This window comes from Syzygium oleosum, unplaced genomic scaffold (genome assembly GCF_021117445.2).
Source record: "Syzygium oleosum isolate NSW1041296 unplaced genomic scaffold, Sole_v2.1 Sole_v2.29, whole genome shotgun sequence".
NCBI lineage: Eukaryota > Viridiplantae > Streptophyta > Magnoliopsida > Myrtales > Myrtaceae > Syzygium > Syzygium oleosum.
In genome coordinates, this window is record NW_026607513.1 from 1,614,731 (window position 1) to 1,635,627 (window position 20,897).

General features: G+C 42.2%; 2 protein-coding genes across 4 annotated transcripts; one reads left to right on the forward strand and one right to left on the reverse strand.

Moving 5' to 3' along the window:
* The first annotated feature begins 5,308 nt into the window (after window positions 1–5,308).
* Window positions 5,309–8,092, forward strand: LOC115677777 (tryptophan synthase beta chain 1-like). The gene is made up of 5 exons (XM_030600999.2): window positions 5,309–5,638; window positions 6,362–6,718; window positions 7,019–7,452; window positions 7,564–7,658; window positions 7,755–8,092. The coding sequence occupies exons 1-5, from the start codon at window positions 5,324–5,326 to the stop codon at window positions 7,943–7,945; spliced, it is 1,392 nt and encodes a 463-aa protein (XP_030456859.2). The 5' UTR covers window positions 5,309–5,323; the 3' UTR covers window positions 7,946–8,092.
* Window positions 8,093–8,174: 82 nt separating this feature from the next.
* LOC115677873 (polyadenylation and cleavage factor homolog 4) lies at window positions 8,175–14,389 on the reverse strand. 3 transcript variants are annotated; one of them, XM_056303789.1, is made up of 8 exons: window positions 13,823–14,389; window positions 13,256–13,357; window positions 12,897–13,151; window positions 11,892–11,998; window positions 11,342–11,798; window positions 9,856–10,824; window positions 9,225–9,773; window positions 8,175–8,825 (listed from the first exon to the last, which is right to left on the reverse strand). In XM_056303789.1, exons 1-8 carry the CDS (start codon window positions 14,138–14,140, stop codon window positions 8,781–8,783), a joined length of 2,802 nt encoding a protein of 933 aa, XP_056159764.1. In that variant the 5' UTR covers window positions 14,141–14,389; the 3' UTR covers window positions 8,175–8,780. The 3 variants fall into 3 exon arrangements, with proteins under 3 accessions (XP_056159764.1, XP_030456973.2, XP_030456974.2); XM_030601113.2 differs by having other exon boundaries at window positions 11,342–11,998; XM_030601114.2 differs by having other exon boundaries at window positions 9,856–10,746; window positions 11,342–11,998; window positions 13,823–14,387.
* Window positions 14,390–20,897: the final 6,508 nt, after the last annotated feature.

A 20,897-nucleotide genomic window follows, 5' to 3' on the forward strand; every position in this document is an offset into this window, starting at 1 on the left:
TTTCCTTACCTTATTTGCGTCATTTCGGTGTAAGTACTCGGTACTTTTGGCAGAAGCTGGGTACAAATTCATGACTAATGAGCTCCACAGATGCCCTAGTTTCTTTCTAGAGTGTGACCCGCGGAGTTTCTTCCTTTAAACGTGGAACACTCCAATATCATGTCAGGAAAAACACTTTGGGCGGTCCTAACTTCGTCTACGTGCATACAGAGAAGAAGAAGATGGGATCCTCGTACTCGAATGTTTTGGAAGATGGTGTCCTCTCATTGATCTTGACAAATTCTTTTCCTCTCTCTCTCTCTCTCTCTCTCTCTCTCTCTCTCTCTCTCTCTCTCTCTCTCTCTCTCTCTCTCTCTCTCTCTCTCTCTCTCTCTCTCTCTCTCCTTGAATAGAAAGATAATGTAAAACATTATTGATTTACCTAAATTGAGGCATTTCATAGAACGGGAGTATTTTATGGACCCGATATGGTGCACATAAGATGAGTTTTATTGTAAGAAAGATATAGGACATTTGTGTCATCTATCTAGACGTTTTCTTAAGAATATTACAACTCAATTCCCAAAATATTGACTGTATATATCACGAGAAAAGTCTGTACATGAAAATCGTATAAGTTGTCTTTGTCGACCGCTTAATAAGTGTCCCCATGTGGATTTCACATGATCCGATGATGCACATGAGCTTAGTCTGATTGCACCCGATGTGGCTAAGTATCTCTTCATTGTTCTGACGTTTATATTCATGAAAATGTTCTATCGTATGGCGACGTCCTCGTAATATGTTTGGAGAAGTAGAAAATGAAAGGAATATGTTCACTGAAAGTCCTAAAACTTATCACGAAAGTGCATTTGAGTCCTAAAACTTGCAAAAAGTGTAATCAAATTTTAAAACTGTCAAATTAGTTCAATCGAGTCCTAAAGTCAACTCCGTCAATTTGGCTTACAGAAAATGTTGATGTTGCTTTTTTATATATTTTATCCTATGTGGTGATGACGTGGATTTTTTATTATTATTTTAACAAATTTTATTTAAATTAAATTTTAAAAATAAGCTATATATATAAAGGAGGAGGAGGAGAAGTCAGGCGGGGAGTGCTACAAGCACTCCTGCCACCGCCGCCGCCCCACTATCATCGGAAGGGGTCAACGAGGGTGGGCAACGGCAGGCGAGGGGTCACAGCCCTCGGCCAAGTCTGTGGGCGAGGGCATCGGAAAGGGTTGCCGGCTCCTGGCCAGGGCCCGTCGACCCCCACTTGCCGTCCCCCACTCTCAATGGCCCTCCCAACGATGGTGGGGCGACAGTAGTGTTTTCTGTTAGTAAGTTAAACGGCGTTAACTTTAAGACTCGATTGAATCAATTTGACAAGTTTTATGACTTAATTGCACTTTTTGCATGTTTTATAACTCAAATACACTTTCCTGATAAGTTTTAGGATTTCCAGAGAACATATCCCAAAATGAAATGACCAAAAATCAAGATGCATAAACATATGATGCTTTGAAGTTTGAATGTGTGTGAAAAGTGGGACAAAGAAGGAGAGAGTGAATGTAGCTGTTCGAATTAAACGAAGAAGAGTGGAAATGGGAAGGAGGAAAAACAATCTCCGATTGATTTAATAATATTCAAGCAAGGAGTCATTAATTATCATTTTTCAATTAACGAAAGTACATATTATCATTCTTCCAAAACTTTGGACAAGATTTTTGAGATTGAAAAGATAAGGCAAAAATTTCTAAATGACCCTACATATCCTGTTCTTTGTAGATTTTGAAAGATTTTAAGTGCTCAACGTATGAAGAAAAAATATATAAAATAAAAGTCACACCTAACAAATAAGCATGCCATTCTTTTTTGGAGTACATAATATTATATATGTGGAGGTCCGGCTATCTAAAGTCTCAGTTTATATGCAGTTTGTGAAATTTGAATGAGAGATCTCCTGAAGTGACGCTCCAACCAATTAAAACAACCCTAAGAGGTTGATACATTTCCTTCTTAGTTGTCCTAAAAAGTTGAAATTGCATTATTAATACTTTAAACTTTGGAAGATATCTAACATTAAGGGTGAGGTTGATACATTTCCTTCTTAGTTGTACTAAAAAGTTGAAATTGCATTTATTAATACTTTAAACTTTGCAAGATATCTAACATTAAGGGTGTCAACGAGCTGGTTCGGTTCGCATCTCCACTGATATCTACCCCGATCCCGACATGAAGGGTGTATGTTTTTTTGTGACCCCACCCGCATAGAACCCAAGCCCCCCCAAAAAAAAAGTTAGGATCGGGTCGGGTTATCTTCCAAGCTGCGTACACATCCTTGATTGTCTCAGCCCAAATATTAGCGACACGGTCCAACAACATTCCCACATGTTCAATTCAACTCAGACGTAAATTCTTTTCCAACCCTTTGACTTGGATTTCCACCGGATAATGTATGGCGAAAACGGGATGATAATGCAGACACATGGCGTGAAAAATTTGTCGTCTTTGAAGCTGATGTCCTGTTCTTCTTCAACCAAGAATGTAAAATATCTTAAACTTCCTCGTGCTTGCTCCACTCTTTACCGATGCATTTCAATGATAATTTCATGGCATATTCTTTGATATGTTGGCTGACCAACCATGACGAATGGCCAAATGTTTTCTTCAGTTCTTACACCTTCGCAAAAGCAGACTGCAGATGCATAGAAATATAGTACACGCAAACGGGGAACAGGTTATACAAGTGAGATAATGAGTCTTCAAGATGGGGAAAAATGTCAAAAAAGTCCTAAACTTTCTGTATTTGTGCTAATTTAGTCTTAAAAAATTTTTTTGTGCCAATTTAATCATAAACATTTTGAACTAGTGCCAATTCAGTCCTTCTGGCTAAATTTGGCCGGATTTTGCTGACGTGAATAATTTTTAATAATATTTTCATATTTTTTCGATTTTTTAATTATTTTTTTCTTTTTTTCTTTTTCTTTCCTCCTCCCTTCTTCCCTTTGCCGGTGACCGGCCACCGGCCATGGCCAGGCGGGCTGCCCTCACCTGGACGAGGGTCACCGTCACCCGGCCAAGCCAGGCGAGGCCCGGCGTGGCCTGGGCGAGCCCTAGCTAGGCTGGGCAAGCCCCGGCGAGGGCCGGCCTCGTCAGATCTGGCCTGGGCGAGGCCGAATCCCTCCTGCGCGAGGGCGAGCCGTGGCGAGGGCTCAAGCGTCACGCTGGCCTGGGCAAGCCTCGCGCTAGCCGGCAAGGGCGAGCCTTGTCCAGTTTCCAACGAGCCTCACCGTCGCCGTCGCTGGCGAGGGTGACCCTCGCCAGTGGCTGGCGGGGCTTGCCAGAGGCCCCCTAGCCTCCAGTCGGTCACTGCCGCCGAGATCGGCTGGAGGAAGAAGAAAGGAAAAAAAAATAGAAAATAAATAAATCAATAAAAAAAATATTAAAATATTATTAAAAGTTATCCAAGTCATCGCCGGCGATGCCACGTAGATCAGCCGGCGTCCACGTCAGTAAAATCCGGCTAAAATTAGCCGGAAGGACTAAATTGACATAAAGATAAAAAGTTTAAGACTGAATTAATACAAAAAAAAAAGATTTAGGATTAAATTGATACTAATGTAAAAAATTTAAGACTTTTATGACACTTTTCCTTTGAAGGTTAAACGTTTCACGTGTATAGCCTGTTAAACGGGGTCTTCAAGATGACCAGGAACAGGTTATACACGCAAAAGCATCTATCCTGAAGACTCGTTCAGGAACAGGTTATACACGTGAGCAAACATCTCCCGTGTTAAACGTTTGATTCTGGTCATCTTGAAGACTCGTTCAGAGCTCGGCCAGGAGTGGATAAATGCTTACCTGGAAAAGGAACACTTTTAACACGTGAGATGTTTGCTTCCGGCCGTGTGACCCCATAAATAGGAGCTTTGAGGCAGCACCTGAGGATGACGACAATTTCCACATTGCTTTGGTTTAAGGCCGTTCCTTTGAACGAAGCTCAAGTTTTGCTCGAGCACAATTGATGTATGTGAAAAATGAATGCCTGTTGAGGCGCTGAGAGAGCAGCATTGATGACGAGCATTACAATTTGGCTATAAACGCCGAGCCAAGATGGAGAATTTGATGAATTTATATCTCGAGTTTTGAACCAGCGTTTTTAATTTGGCTGCTTTCGGATGAGGGGCTCCCGGCAGCACAAATAGAGAAATAAAGAAGGCCACTAAAAGACAAAAAAGGGTTATATTTGCTTTCGTTTCTACATCCTGCAGAAGCCGGCAGAAGTGGCGTACGAAAAGTGGACTCTCGCCATACGTATATTTATACGTTGCTGATCAGTAAAAAGGGTTCTCTTTTGAGCGAGCCGCCCAAGCCGAGAGTCGTCCAGGAAGCCATCAGAGAAGAAGCGCCGCACGAGAACAAAAGAAAAGAACGTACGGATGTTCTTGGTTTCGATCGTACGATAGCGTTTTGCTTTGGGCTTCAACACGCACGCAGTGATTTGTGCAGTGAGTTTATATTTCGTCCAATTTAGTTGTTTATTCGTAAATACTTTGGGTTTAAGCTTAAATTTAAGTGTGGAAAACGCTATAGTAGAGTATTTGTTACTGGCTCTCCCCATAGATGTAGGTACCGATATTCGGACCGAACCATGTAAATCTCTGGTGTCATTTATCGTACCTCGTTTATTTATCTGGTATTTTCGCATTGACTTAATTTGCAAGACCTTATCGTTTCCGCGTTATATTTCCAACAGTAAAAGAGCCTATCGCATGGGGCCTTAGAATCTTGAATCCTGGATAATAACATGCATCGATGAATATGGAAATTTATCCAAGCGAATCGCATTCCGTAAACGGCTCATCAGATTCGAATTTAATGGGCGTTTTTTTTTTGCGATCAATCCACGAATGTACGGTGTACACACCACTGCCCGTCAGATCAGCTAAAGGGATGAGGCCAGATCACGGAGAGAGGCCTCTCTTTTCCGAGCGATCATCGGTGAGCCAGTGCATGTTCTAAAGCTCACGTTTTCTCACGTTTTCACGTTTTCTCCTCCGTTCCTTTACGAGTGTTGTCACCGCCCACCTCACAATCACCTTTGGCTCGTGACGGTGAAACAGTCGTGCGCAATTCGTCGAGAGCATGCACGCGCCTTCTTCATCATGCATGCACCAAGCAAGTCCTAGCCACGGACTGAGACTCTCGGAAAGAGACCGCAGCGCCATCCACTTATAAAATACACACGTCCACCAGCTTTCGTGAACCTCATCATTCGTTCACGTAATAACTCCCAAGCTGCTTTTACTTTTTCACTCTTCGAATTCGTGTTCTCCATTCCATGGCTGCAACCATCAAACCTCATCTCCTCCTCACCAACGAAACATCATTTGCCTGTCCCAAGCAGTCGATCTCGAGCATGAAACGAGCTGAAAGTAACAACTTCGCGGCTCAAGCAGCTGCGAAAAGCGGTTCGAGAGCTTTGATCGTGGAGAGGCCGTCGAGTGGAATCGAGTTCGACGCGGTTGGGAGAAGAAGAGAGAGCAGAGGCAAGTTTGGGATTTACGGAGGGAAGTTTGTGCCTGAGACGTTGATGAGTAGCTTGGGCAAGCTTGAAGCTGACTTCAACTTTGTTCTCCGTGATGCTAAATTTCAGGTTTGTTTTTTTTTTTTTTGGTCAGAAAATTTCAGGTTCGTAAGAAGACAATGTTTCTGCATGAGGTCCTTACCAAAAAAAAAAAAAATGTTTCTGCATGTCAAGAAACATTAGAATTTCCAAAGAAAAGAACAACCATGTTTTCCTCCTATCGTTATTGCACTTTTGTCAATTCAATACTAAACCTTTTAATTGTGCCAATTGAATCTTGAACTTTTTCACGCTGTGCTCATCCGGCCAATTTTTGCCGGAAATCGATGACGTGAACGCCGGTCGTCCTACGTTGGCACGGCCGACACTAACATAGACAATTTTTAAAATTTTTAATATTTTTTCGAATTTTTTATTATAGGCAAGGGCTAGCCAACCCTAGCCGGCCATTCGAATTTTTCATAGCCCTTGTCAACAACGAGGGAGGGTCGTGGCCCTCGCCAAGCTCAGCCACGTAGGATGGCTGGCGTCAACGTCAATGTTAGCGATTTCCGGCCAAAATTAATCAGATGAACTCAATTAGCAAACATGAAAAAGGTTTAGGACTTAATTAGCATGATTTAAAGGTTTAAAACTGAATTGACAAAAGTATAATAGGTTTAAGACTTTTTTGGTAATTTTTTCCTTTTTTTTGTGATGGGTGGCCACAACTATGGGAGAGCAATTATGGTTATCTAGGTAGATGTATGAACGTCACACATATTATTTGAACTGCGATTGACAAAATTGTAGGCGGAGCTGGCGACAGCTCTAAGGGACTACGTTGGAAGGGAAACACCTTTGTACTTCGCGGAGCGGCTCACCAACCATTACAAGAACGAGAATGGAGAAGGACCGGACATTTACCTTAAAAGAGAGGATCTCAACCACTGCGGTGCACACAAGATGAACAATGCCATCGCGCAGGCGATGATGGCCAAGCGCATGGGCCGGCAAAAGGTGGTGGCGGCGACAGGAGCAGGCCAGCACGGCGTCGCGACCGCCGCCGCGTGTGCTAAGCTGTCTCTGGATTGCACCATCTTCATGGGTTCCGAGGATATGGAGAAACAAGCTGCGAACGTGTTTTTAATCAAGCTCCTAGGTGCTCAGGTTAGCATATTCTTGCGTGAACCGGTTTCGTAAATCGATATTAGCTTTTACGCAAGTTGTCCTGGATGGATTTCTCAGATAAATTTGGAACTTTAAGAGAGTGGATTGTTCTAGCAAAGTTTTCTTTGAAAACGAGCAAGTGGAACCGTCCAATGAAACATACAAAAACATTTCAACTGAGCATTGGCTCCTTGGTTAGACCCCATCAATTTGCCACCAACATCAACCAACCAATGAGTTGGAAGTCACAAGACCCAATTCAATCTTCCCACAACGTTCAAACTAGGGTTGATTTTGCAGGTGACCCAAGTGGAGGGGAGCTTCAAGGATGCAAGCTCTGAGGCCATAAGGCAGTGGGTGAACGACTTGGAGGGAAGCTACTACCTGACAGGGACGGTGGTGGGTCCACACCCATGCCCAAGCATGGTGAGGGAGTTCCAGTCCATCATAGGGAGGGAGACGAGGAGGCAGGCGATGGAGAGGTGGGGAGGGAGGCCGGACGTGGTGGTGGCGTGTATCGGGAGCGGCTCCAATGCGCTAGGGATCTTCCATGAGTTCATTGGGGATGAGGATGTGAGGCTGGTTGGCGTGGAGGCTGCTGGGTTTGGCCTGGACTCGGGGAGGCATGCGGCCACCCTGGCCATGGGCCAGGTTGGGGTCTACCATGGAGCCATGAGCTACTTGTTGCAGGACCAAGAAGGCCAAGTTCTTGGTGCCCACTCGGTTGGCGTCGGGTAAGATTGCTCTCCATTCCGACTTTCATGCTCTCCATTTCCGACAAGTAACGAGAAAAATAGGAAAGAACCAAACCCATGATCATTCATATCGTCGACTGCAATTACCAGGCTACAGTATCCAGGAGTCGGCCCGGAGCTGAGCTTCCTCAAAGACACAGGAAGAGCAGAAATTTATACCGTCACCGACAAAGAAGCTCTAAATGGTAAAACAATCGACCCCACACCACATTCTTTATGAAGCCGCGAAAATGAAAAACGATCCTCATAAGTTCATGTGATATGTTGTTTTTTGGTTGCAGCATACCAATTGCTATCCAGATTGGAAGGTATAATCCCAGCAATGGAAGCTGCTCACGCATTGGCGTATTTGGAGAAACTTTGCCCGACTCTCCCCGATTCCACAAAGGTTGTGGTGAATTGCAGTGGACGAGGAGATAAAGACGCACCTTTGTTCTTTCAACACCAACCCACCCTCAACGCACAAAACTAGCAAGCCGTATAGAAAGTGTAAATGTAAGATTGCGTGATCTCCTTGTCAATGTCATGGCCTTTAGGATTTGGAGAGAACCCGACCGCAGTTATCTCATAATTTCTACTGTACAACTATAATCCTGTATGAACACTGCCGTTGGTCTAAGTGCTCCAAAGGCATAAAACGAAATCAACACTAACCATTGACAATCACATTGAAGGAGCAATCATCTGCTTCGCGCGAGATCTTTCCAAACAAATCTGAAAACGTTACTGGTCATTGCCTATATCAAGTTAAGCATCACCATACCGGCGACAAAATATAAAATCATGAAGTTGATTACTAAGCCACATGATTCAATCAGGTGTCGCTTCCCTCTGGGGACGGATCTACTGATAAAAGATAATAAGCTCACTAGTTTGGCGAACAAGCCAATACTAGATATTCCAAGCATGAGGAAAAGAAAAGAAAGGAAAAGCTACCCTGCAACTACCAAATGACTCCAACCACCAAAGAGGAGGGATTGCCTCCCATTTTCTTTTGAATAACAATACTTTAACCCACAGAACTTTTCCATGAAATCCTCCAATACAATTAGCATTAAAAGATGTGGGCCGTTGTTCACAGTCTTCTCGTCGTCGTTTTGATTGTCACGATCTGAAAGGATCGTCATAAAGTAAACATTGCGAGATGATTGCGACCTTTTACTATGATTGCCATGGTACAACTTGAACTATACATGTACAAGATTGCTCAGCATGAAGCCTATCTCCCATGCTTCAACACTACAGTAGAATAAGATCAATGACCGAACAAACAGACGGCATTACAGAAGACAGAGAGACTGCTCTGATTAACTTCGCAATCGTTTTCTTTGACTACCCTCTTCGGCATTTCCCTGCACAGAGGAAAGCAAAGAGAAAAAAATGTCAAATTCCATTTCTTCACTTAAATCATAGTATGAACAGGTTATCAAACTTAAAAGAAATGTATCCAAAGTCTTATTGTAAGATGCAGCAGATCGACTGGTTATCACGGAAGATAACAGATACATATTTATGCATCTTATCACAGCATATAGGAAGAATTCCACTAATTGCATGCTGCTAACATATTCACACTCTCTAGCCACATCAAGCAAAAAAAATGTTATTCGAAGAAAAGAATATGAAGAGCAATTGCAGAACAAGCATCATCCTATCAATTGAAACATGAGCCGAATGATCATGGTTCGAGCATGGCAACAACATAAAATAGGCGAAAAGGAAAACCAATTTTCGTCAGGAAGGCAACTTACCCCTTCATCTCTGGAAAAATTTCCAGGGGATACTTCACTAGATTCCGACCGGCATTTAGCATGTACAATAGGACCTAACTGAGACCTATCCATTCCAGCAGTTGAACCATCAGGTGCATTCATGTATACAGCTCCTTTATACATCCATTCTTCTGTCTCATCACTATAGAAATCATCAAAAGGTTCCCCACACAATGCACATGCATTTTGATCTTCATCAGCAGGAACTGCCATTTCTTCATCGCTCTTCTTTTCTTCAGTGCTCTCAGCAGGCAAAAACCCAGGAACTGCCTCAGCTCCCAATGCCTCTGCGCCACTGAGCCACATGCTCGTACTTACAAACCATTTCCGTGAAGGTTTCTGCTTGCGATTCTTAGACATTCGGTTCTTGGTCACATGCCAGTCCATATGGCTACTGTGCTCTTCTTGAAACTTAAACCTCAAGCCACATGTCGTACATTGTCTTGGGAGATCGTCGTATAGAGCTCTTATTGCAGAATCATGACGAACTTTCAGAAGGTCCATGTTAAAATCAACACCAACAGAATCCTGGATATATTCAAAATCCATGTTTAACGTCAACAAACAAAAGATAGAACCAGCTACAAGTAAATGACATTTGAACTATTACCTGTACAGGCGTCTGATTCGTTACTGAGATCAACCCTTGAGCCACGAGAGAACTGATTAAACCAGAGTACCCACTTCCGCCTAAATTATTAGGTAGAGCTGCAGTGGGAATATGTGACATTGGTAATGAATGCAACGGGACGGGAGGAGGACCTGGAGGCAGGGGAGGCAAGGATCCACCCTGAAAATGCATCATGTTGTTTGGAATGTTTTGGATTGGTAAAGAAGATTGTGCTATTTGCAACAGATTTGCTTGCACTGAGGATACAATTGGACGGTGGCCTTGTCCTGTAAGCCCATAATTTAATCCAGGTGCTACCATATGAGATGACACAATTGCTGCAGAAGATGGGATAAGTTTTTCTTGAGCCTCCTGAATAGGGAGAAACTGAGGTTGAAATGGAGTATTTTGCACTTGGTTCTTTTGCTGATTCAGTGGCATGAACCCACCATGATTGCGTACTGATAACTTCGTAGTAGGATGTAGCTCCTTGCCATCCAACTTATCAAGTTTCTGTTCAACCATAAGCAAAGGGTGATTTGCACCTTGATTTGCAACAGTACTAGGACCTGAAATAATGACCGAGCCAGTAGACTGCTTCTGCAGGGGAAGTACAGGCCTAACAGGAAGGGAGTTAGACTTATGCACATTAATTGCAGGCCAAGTGCCAGTTGATGTGGGAAGATTGGCGGAATAAGTGGATTCAAAAGCGGAAGAATCCATCCTGGGTGGGATAGTCCTGTCAACTTGTTCAGCAACGGGAATCTTTCTGTAAATCAATTTCTCGTCACCTACTGGTACACCTCCAGCTGAAGACACTGTATGTAAATTGGAAAGTCTTCCCCTATTAAGGAATTGTTGGGAAGTGTGTGTTGACAAGTTCAATGGTTTCTGAGAATAGCGGGAACCAGGAATTTTATTAGTCTCGCTTTGAAGTCCAGGCATTTTATGAACTGATCCAGGACCGGACTGCACAAGTATTTAAACTTTCAAATGTTATGAAAAATAGTAACTCTTCACAGACAGTTCCAACAGAAAATAAATCACATACAATGTAACTGCGGTACATGGTAAAGAGCAAATTATCCCAATTTTTTACATGATGATTCCAGCTAATATGCAAAGAAAGAGATTGGCAGTTGATTTAGGAGCTGCTATAGTCGTGGCAAATTTCTTGAAAACATATGTGAGAGATGGAGACCGGGTGAAAACTGCGCATGCAAGTATGGATCTCTGTGGGTAGGTTGGTGGTACCAAACCAAACACATGCCTTAAGTTTGTTTCATACGTTAGTCAGGATGCATGCCAGCGATATTTCAAGAACAAAATCTTTGTCAACATGAGCAGTGATACAGGAAATGAACAGAACAGCAGTATTGCAACCTAACACAGGATAAAGACTGAAGAGGATTATATCTCAAACTTCCAAAATTTTAAAGATGAAAAAGCACTAGGCAAAGCTGAGATCAAGGTCATAAGAGCATACCATAATAGAGGAATCATCTCGTGCAGGTGCAGGAGGCCGACTAGAAAACCTGCCTCCCAACCTAGCCCTTGACCCGCCATAAGTTTGAACGGATGATTGCACTATATCGTTACTTCTACCACGATCTGCCAAGCTGCGGTTCATATCTTCCCAATTGAACTCCTGCTCTTCTGTATCTTGCCATGACATGGGAGCCACCTTTCCTCTGATGTCCGAGTGCTCAATTTGGTTGGGCTTATGGATGGAGGTACTTTTCCTCTTGTCATCTCCATATGCATCAATCAGTGCTCTAGGATTCATATGATTGCGTCCATTGGTGAGGTTCATTGCAGCAGAACTTCCCAAACGCTTTCGACCAACATCGAAAAATTGATTCCTTTGCCAATCATTTGACTGATCCTCTCTACCTACCGCTCTTGCAAGGTCATATTCAGAGGCAGGGTGAGATGGAGATGCCCTGTCAAAATTCCTCAACGTGCTATCAGCTGGAAATTCATCTATTTCTGCAGAGAAAGTCATATCAGCCCCTCTTCTCAGAGGGGACAAAGACCTTGTAAAAGCAGCATTGGAAGATGGATGAAGCTTATTCGCCCTGGGGGGATAGGATGAACGAATAATGTTTTCCGTCGACCTCGACCTAGTAGCTTCACCTCCAACCTGTGAAAATAAAAACCATGGTCAGATTCTCACACACTCTTGTGCACACACACTGCATTTAAGCATGTCTTCAGCCATTTAAATCAGAGGAGCTTTACTTCCGAAGGCATTAGCAAGATGAGTCGTTGTCTCATTTTATTTTAACTGTTTAACCATCATGAGAATGTCCATGTTGGTTCATAGTTTTGAAAGCTCCTGCCTGGATGCTGAATCCACAGCACAACAACCTAACACCTAATTGACCCATCTAAATATTTTTAGATACATCTACATCCAGTTTACCACTATCAGTACACCACGCAGATGTCCACAATCACTCCTGCAAAAGTCTGCAGACACATGGTGAATAAAAATAGCCAGCCTCTGCAACTTCGTATAGTATACTTCCATAATTACTTGATGGAGAACTTGATCAATGATAATCAAGACTAGCTAAGTTTTACCTCCCAAAATCTATGTTGCACCGACACGCACGCGTGTCGACGTGTCCGACACCGACACGTTGGCCATTTTCACGTGTCGGTGCAACATAGCCCAAAATCATATGATTTCCAACCTAAAAAATACAAAAAGAAAAAGCTGGGCCACGCAGGTGAAAACCCTGGAGATAAGATCTAGAGTACCACACGAAGAGTGACTAGGTAAAAGTGATCCAATTCAGCAACATTTACTCCTAACAATCCATCGTAATGTTAATAACAAGTGCAACCGATAAATGATGTATGTAACCTACTATAGTTAATGTATAACACAAAGAACTATTGGTGATCATGCAGAGATATAATTCCCACAAAAGAGCATTTGTGTACAAGAGATCATTGCGGAGTACAGTACGCCTATAACATATGCTATTATATAACAATCAAGAAACGGAAGAGCAGAATGTTCCAAGGCTTACACTTTCAGCAGATGAATGTTCCAACTGACGCACGTACTTCGGATTGACATGAATGCATTGAGCTGGTCGAGGAGATTCTGAAGCCCTCAAGGAAGACAAGCCAGACCGTTGATTACCGGCTGAAGAAGAAAATTGCAGTTCCGACTCAATTTTGCAAAGGACTGGTGGTGGAAAAACAGATGACCATGTGCCAAATAGGTGGCGCATAGCCCCATGTAGGCTAGGGTCAACTTGTCTATAAGCTTCGCAGAAAACCTTCACAAAACATAAAACCAATGCAGTCACTACAATAAGTACTCCGAAGCTCTCGATACTTTTGTATAATATACATGACTGTGCTCTACAGTGTAATGGCTCACCTCAGGTAGCCGGGTCGCAAAGTGCCTAACATAATCTTTCCCAATATTCTTAACAATGCTATCCAGTAGATATAATGATGGTAGTTTTTGCTCAACAGGGACCTGCAAAAATGCAAACTCTTCAGTTGGTGCAACGTCCATACGCAATCTTTTTGCACCTACAGCTAACTCTGATCGCAAAATGGAGAGAGCGTCCCCTTGCTAGCGCAGAATTTCGAACACTCAAATGCCAAGTACTCAATTTAAGTTGAAAATTTTCTCTTCTTATACCGAATTATTAGCTTGCAATCGAATCGAACATGGTTTTAACTAGTAAAGGTAAAATTAAATGACCAGCTTCTTATTTAGCACAGAGACCTCCACGATTGCATCGCATCAAACATGACTATCACTGAAAGAAGGGGGCAAAAAAATAAGAAAAGGCGCCAACTTTGTCACGTTTATACAAGACACTGACTCACAAATCCCAGATCCTTGTACAACCATCTCAAAATGGGGGCAAAAACCAAAAAAAAAAAAAAACAAGAAAGAAAACCCTAAACCTAAACGCTGTCGAAGCCCACGGACCTCAATAATCCGAGAACAAATCGCATCAGCAATGCCCTCGGCGTGCTCCCGCTGCTCCCCGGCTATAATCGTCAGATCGGTGATGATGGGCTTCGAATTGAATACCAACTCCGACAAGACCGCCTCGTAGATGGACACGACCTCCCCCGCGCCGGCCGGGGCCCCGAATTCGTCGTCCCGCTGCTTCAGCAAGGCCCGGAACCGGTCCAGGACCGTCGGCGGGGGCAGGGGCTTCGGGACGAGGTCATTGGGGGCGGGCTTGAAGGGGAAGCTCCTAGGGTTTTCTCGGGAGATCGGGGCGATTCGCTCGGTATCCATGCCCGGGAGGGCGGCGGTGGGCGGCGGCGGCGGCGACGGGGGTGGCGGCGGGGGAGGAAATTCAGTGGGCGGGGGAGCGTCGCCGGAGGGCTAGGGTTAGGGTTTCGACCCGCCGGGGGGCGGCGGGGATCGAATCGGAGGAGCTTGCCCGCCGCATCGAACGAAGGATTTCTAGAGAGAGAAAGAAGAGAGAGAGAGAGAGAGAGAGAGAGAGGGGAGGGTGATGGATTGGGTTTCGACTGCGTGTGTTTTTGCCTCCGTCTTTGCCGTTTTTGTAATGAGAGAGAGAGAGAGAGGCAGAAAAGGGAAAGGGGAGGAAGAGGAAAGGCGGAATCGAAACGCGAACCGTTGCGGGAGCCGCGACGGAGTGTGACGTGGAATTTCGGGGGATTTATATTCCCTTTTCTTTTCTTTTCCTTTCCTTTCCTTTTTGGGCTATGAAGTCTTGTTTTCGATTTTCCGATTTGGGATAACGGCACAAACGATTTGTGAAGTTTGGCCCGACGTGTAATTTTAATTTGTTCGATATGATCCCTGAAGTTTAGCTTAATATGGGATGTAGTTCATGAACTTTTAATTTATTTGATGTGATCGTTAGAATTTTGGTTCATGTTCAATGCAGTCCTATGTGACACGACCAATGCTGATATGGATAATTTTTGTAATATACTAATTTGTGTGAATTTTATATTATTATTCTTCTCTTTTTTTATATTTTTTTCCAACCCTAATCAGGCGAGTTATCGGCCGACCCTTGTCTGGTCTAGTGAGGGTGTTGTGGCCCTTGCCTAGATCTAGGTGAGGGCCCGATGCCCTCACCTGTGGCCGATGAGGGCACGGAGACCTTGCTAGCCGACGGGCGAAGGTTGCAGCCCTCACCTGGATCTGGTGAGAAGCTAACTCCCTCGCCAGTGGCAACGAAAACGTGGAGGCCCTCGCCCAAACCAATCAAGGGTCGGTTGGCGACCTTGTCGGTCAAGAATTGGAAAAAAGAAAAGAAAAAGAAAAAGAATAAAAAATTAATAACAATTAAAAAAATATTATAAAATTGTCTATATTAGCGATAGTCGTGTCACGTAAAACAGCCAGCGCTAATTAAACCGTCACATCAGTTATTTTCAGCCAAAATTTGTTGGAATGACTAAATTGACATATTGTCAAAAAAGCTTAAGACTAAATTGAAGATGCACTTGAGACATCTTAAGATCCAAAAATCACTTTGAAATTTTTATATACATCAACAATTAAATTTACTTTTCTACTGCAAAGGATTTTTTTAATTATATTTTAAGTGATGCCAATCATACAAACTAGTATGAATATATGAAAGAGCTACATGAATGGTAGAAATTGAGATTACTTTAAATGTCATTGTCCAAGAAAGTTATGCTTAAGTTGAATAGAAACTAAATATTTAAGACATCGAGGAATGGTAATTCAATAGGGTCGCGTTTTTTTCACTCATTCATCGGCTAAAACACTCATCAATGCAGTGTCCTGGCGATTTTACCCTTTATGGTCCCATCATTCAGCATTCGAGAGTTACTATGCATTGGATTTTTTCCTGTTTTCTTGCATGTCCCAATTTCCTTCATCTTTCTCCTTTTTTCACTTTTGCAAGCAATTCTCCTCTCACGTTTTTTATAAAAAATGGTATCATTGGGTAAAGTTGAGGAGGATGCAGAGGGTGATTTCATCAAAATTGTGAGGCCGCAACAAGCTTGAGTCGACAAGGCTCCATGTTGGAGATTTCTGTCTGGGACTCGCCATCAGAGACCTTCTTGGATGGCATCTACTTCGACCTTTCCGACATGCCGGTCCGTGATATGCCGAACAGTTTGCTGGATCTACTATGGTACCATCTTGAGAACGGCAACACGGCGGAGAAAAGCCACATCTCCGGCGACATCCAACTATCCTTCTGGATTGGCACCCAAGGCATGGAGCTTGGACACGCTGTACGTGGCTCATATGCGCTCTATGGTCTATTAGTCTCCAAAGATGTGGTAGCTGCAGGTGATGGTGATCGAAGCTCAAGACCTCCACATCACTTAGAATTTGCCTCCACTAATGGTGCGAGTGGCGAGGGTCAAGGCATAGTCCATGTGGATGTGGCGAGAGTCAAGGAGTACAATTTATTTACGTCTTGATCTAATTGTCTGTTGCCCTTAAGTAATTGATACCGGCAAGTGCCATGATGAGGAGTTAAAGCATCCCGCTACAACCTTCATTTTCTCTTTATTGAAGACCGACTTGAGTTCAAAGAAATTCTTTTGATCCCTTTTGCTAATTTCCTGTACTAAGGAGGAGAAATTTTTGTATCTCTATGTCGTTCTATCTTTCGAGGTGATGTTCTAGCCTGGCTTGTTTTGTAGTTTCTTACTTGAATATGTAGAAGAAGCTTGTTTGAAATTGAATTGGAGCTTCAAGCGGTGGTGTTTCCATTCTGTTTTTCAAGTGGTGTTTTATCTTGACTCTTGCGCTCTACATCTTCCTCAACTCTGTGAAGGGTATTAGGAAGGAAGATAATTGCCTAAAAAGAGAGAAAGAGAGGGGAAGAAGATGAAAGAAAGTGGGACCCATAAGAAAAGAAAAGAAGAAAACCACAAATTTGGCTGCGTTTGATCGACCGTATAAAAGCCAGGATAAGATATGTTTTATCCTATCCTGTGTTTGGTGATGGTCCAGGATAGGATAAGGTCGGATATAGACCGGATAAAAAAATCCGGGGGGAGGGGGTGGGATAGACCCGGATAGGATTTCTAATGCCTATTTTTCCAGAAACCCTACGCTTCACTCGCCGTCATCTTCATCCCCACACCTTGTGCGCTTTCACCAAAAAAATTTCTCGGCTTTTTTTTCTTCACTGACTCCTCCGAACCCGTGAATAGCAACAAAAAAAAAATTATCCTATCCGACTTTAAATCTGTAGTCCACCAAACAGTAGATAGGATATGAAGAAATCCTAGGATTTCTTATCCTATCCTATCTAGTCCTATCCTGTTTAGAAATCCGGACGACCAAACACATGATTACAAAGGAGAGACCCATGAAGAGTAAAATAGTCAGAATCCTGTATTGACGAGTGTTTTAGCATAAGAAGGAGTGGAAAAAGCGCGACCCACCTTGCTAATTTTAATCGAAAATTAAGTAAAAGGAAATGGTTAGGTTAGTTGGGTGAATATAAAACAAAATAAAAACATTATAATGAAAGCTTGCGGGGGTGACACATGTCCTCCCCAAAACCCATCTTTAGTATATCTTTTCAAATAGAAGATCATCAATTGATTAGATATAGATAGCTACACGAATTAAACACGAGTGAACTGAGTACTCTGGATATGATATTTTTGTTAACTATGTCCAATGAACTAATGCATTTTTATATCGAAACCATTGGTGTAAATATAAATAGCTAGTATGAATATTGTTTTTTCTTCTATTGAGCTTCCAGTGAAATAATTCAAATCCATATCACAATTTGATTTGCGTCCAACAGCTCCATGTAATTTAAATTTTTTTCCTGATTAAGATAATTATAAAATATACGAATTTGCCATTGCATTCCATTCCGTATGTTCCACATAACGGGTACACTATTTAGGGTATCGTTTATACAAAATCGCACATAGACTATATAGGGTATTTATCAACATTAATTTATTCGTAGTCACGAATATAAATAAGATAAAAATATATGTAATCACAGATACGCTATATAGATTATTTGATAATAATTAATTAAAAAAAGAAAAGAAAAGATAGAAGAAATAGCTTAGAGCAGGAATACAAAAGATTGATGCATGCAAGTAGAAATTCAAAATAATATGAACAAGGTTCAATTAATTGTATAAGATATATGTCATATTAAATCTGCTACCTCATTTTTGTTTCCCTTCATTGAGGATACATTAACTTCGTACAACTGCTAGAATATCAGACTTTGACTCATGTGCTAAGTCTTGCATAGGAAACACAGAAAATCTCCATGCCTGCGTTTGGTTGTCCAAATTTTTTTGTCGGATAGGATAAAGATCGGATAGATTAATGATGGGATTTATGATATCTTATACAATGTTTCGTAGATACCGGATATAACACGGATATAGACGTGCCCGAATCAAATCTCAATCTTTTCGCTCAATCACAATCCTCTCCCTTGTTTGCATTCTTCCCAAAATCATCACTTTCTCAGACCTTGTTGTTTTAGTTATCTTTACTCTATGCTAACCGGAGCAACGTTTTCTAGCGTTTCTCAACAATGTGAACATCGTAAAGGCCACCGAATGAGACGTAGAGACCATGACTAATGTGAGGACGAGGGTGGCCTCAGCTGACCTCCAAGCGTTGGCCACAAACTCTAGTTTCTACGAACGCGAGCTCGTGGTTGCAACCTCTACCTTTGGCTGCGGCCAACGCCAAGCATGAGCCCCACCCTCAGGCAACCCCAGCTCTAGGGTTCCGAGGCCGGCAACCTTGGATCCAAGTTCGCCAGCCTCATATCCGACGGGTCTAGAGAGAGAGAGAGAGAGGAGCGATGGCTAGGCCGCGCTCCAACGTTGAACAATGGTGGAGTTTGCGAGCTGGTCTTTGATTGTGGAATTGACGTTATGATCAAACTGCCATGGACTTGATGCACTCTCACTCAATCTCTCCTCCATTTATGGATCTCTGGCGTTTTCATTTAGCAAAAGCAGAAAAGGCCTTCTTCTCCTATGTTTTTTTTTTCTTTTTTATACTACTTATCTTATCCAGCTTTATCCCACCTCCTAGGTAGGATTATTTTATCCGGATTATATCCGGGCTATATCCGGAGAAATCCGGAACTCAAGTCACCCAAACGTCGGATAAGATAATTTGATTATCCTATCCAAAGTTATATCCGGTCTACCAAACGTAGCACATAGGAATTAGTATTGAAAAAAGTAACATATTGAAAAGGAATAAACAAATTTAAAAAGAAGGAAAAAGAGAAAAAAAAAAATCAAAATAAAACTACATGCAATATGCATTAAGGAAAGAAAAAAGTATAGAGAAAAAGAGAAAAAGGGTAAAATCAAAAGTAAAAAGGAGAGAGATGAATGGAGTGCAAAATAAATTGTAGAGAGATTTCGTCAAATAAAAAGTTCTAAAAAAAAGGAAAGAAAAAAAAAAGAAGAAAAGAAAGTTTGAGAGTGATTGAGAGTAAAGATTGCACTCTACCCTCTCCAAGGAGGGTCTAAAAAACCTTTAATTCATCATATTTTATAGATATTAAAGATAAAATACTTTTGGATGACTTTTGCAATACTTTTGGAAGGAAACGGATTCCTAAATAAAAAGAAACTCAAACAGTCGATAAACAGTTTCTAAATACCGAAACTCGAACAATCAAAAAATATGCCCAAGAAAATCTACAAATGCTAATCGAATAGGTATATCACACAACGAACATACATTGTTTTCACAGATTAAATGCTGTCAATTGTAAGAGTGAGAGTTCATCGTTGGATTGTACGTTAGGGAAGAGAGCGAAACGTTGTTTTCGTATCTCTTTTCTTAAAAACCACACTCTTCTCTATATTACGACCTTTTCCCTTTTGTTTTTGAACTGCTAAGGGTAATTATACGATTCGCAAGTAACCGCTCGGAGCAGTTACTTGAGATAGCCCTCATGATGGGTTATGGGCTGGCTTAAGGGCAATGTTATTTGATTTAGGGTTGAGGAGGGAAAAGACTTCATGACTCTTGTTTAGCCCATAATGATGTTTCCGAATCCGATATTTGCGGTTGTTTGGCGAAACTAAAAATGTCCGGAGGTGCATTTTCGTGTTGCATATTCTTTTCGCGCCAAAATGGACAAAGTCTTCCTTTCACTTAGTTTATGCTGCGTGATCGTGATGCTATTTTGAGTGAGAACCTTAATTATGACGACTAGCATGATGCTTTTCACATCAAATACGATCCGATTTAGCAGCAACATTGAAACTAATCACAAAAATAGAACTCAAGGACAAACATGTCCAAATTTAACAAGACATGAGTCTCTAAAGGTTAGAATTGCAATAGAGTGCAGACAAAGCAATCACAAATATGTCACAGCAGCACAAGCAGCCACAACACTAGGGCTTGGGACCAACCAATTTCTCTTCCCAAGCCCCACGCTCATTTCCCTCTTCTCTTGGAACTTCATGATGTCATATCGCATGTACACCGACACGTAGTCGGCGTTAGCTAAGCTCAGTGCGCTGGCAACGAGGATGGTGAAGCATGGGAGAAGTACGGATTTGGTGTCACCATGATAATCTTTTGGGGTCGCCATTCCCACTCCTATCATCGTGATGGCCATCGACATTAGGCCTCCGTGGCCAAGACGATGGCGGGCAGCCACAGTGCTCTTGCAGAGTAGTCGACGCATGGTCTCTCTCGAGAGTATTGGTTATCTCACAAATGATGTTTGGGCTTAGGCAATGTAACAATAATCTCCATGGAGACTTTTCTTTGGGAAAGTATAGTGGAAGACCTTGAATAAGGTGATGGAAAGGAGGAGGGAGATGCTATGTTTTTTATGGGTTAGAGAGCAAGTCTCTTTGGTGGTATATATAGACAAACCTTGGGACTAAAAATCCTCTGAATTAAGTGTTGACATATTTGTGATTGCTTCGTCTGCACTCTATTGCAATTCTAACCTTGAGAGACTCATGTCTCGTTAAATTTGGACATGTTTGTCATTGAGTTCTACTTTTGTGATTAGTTTCAATGTTGCCGCTAAACTCAG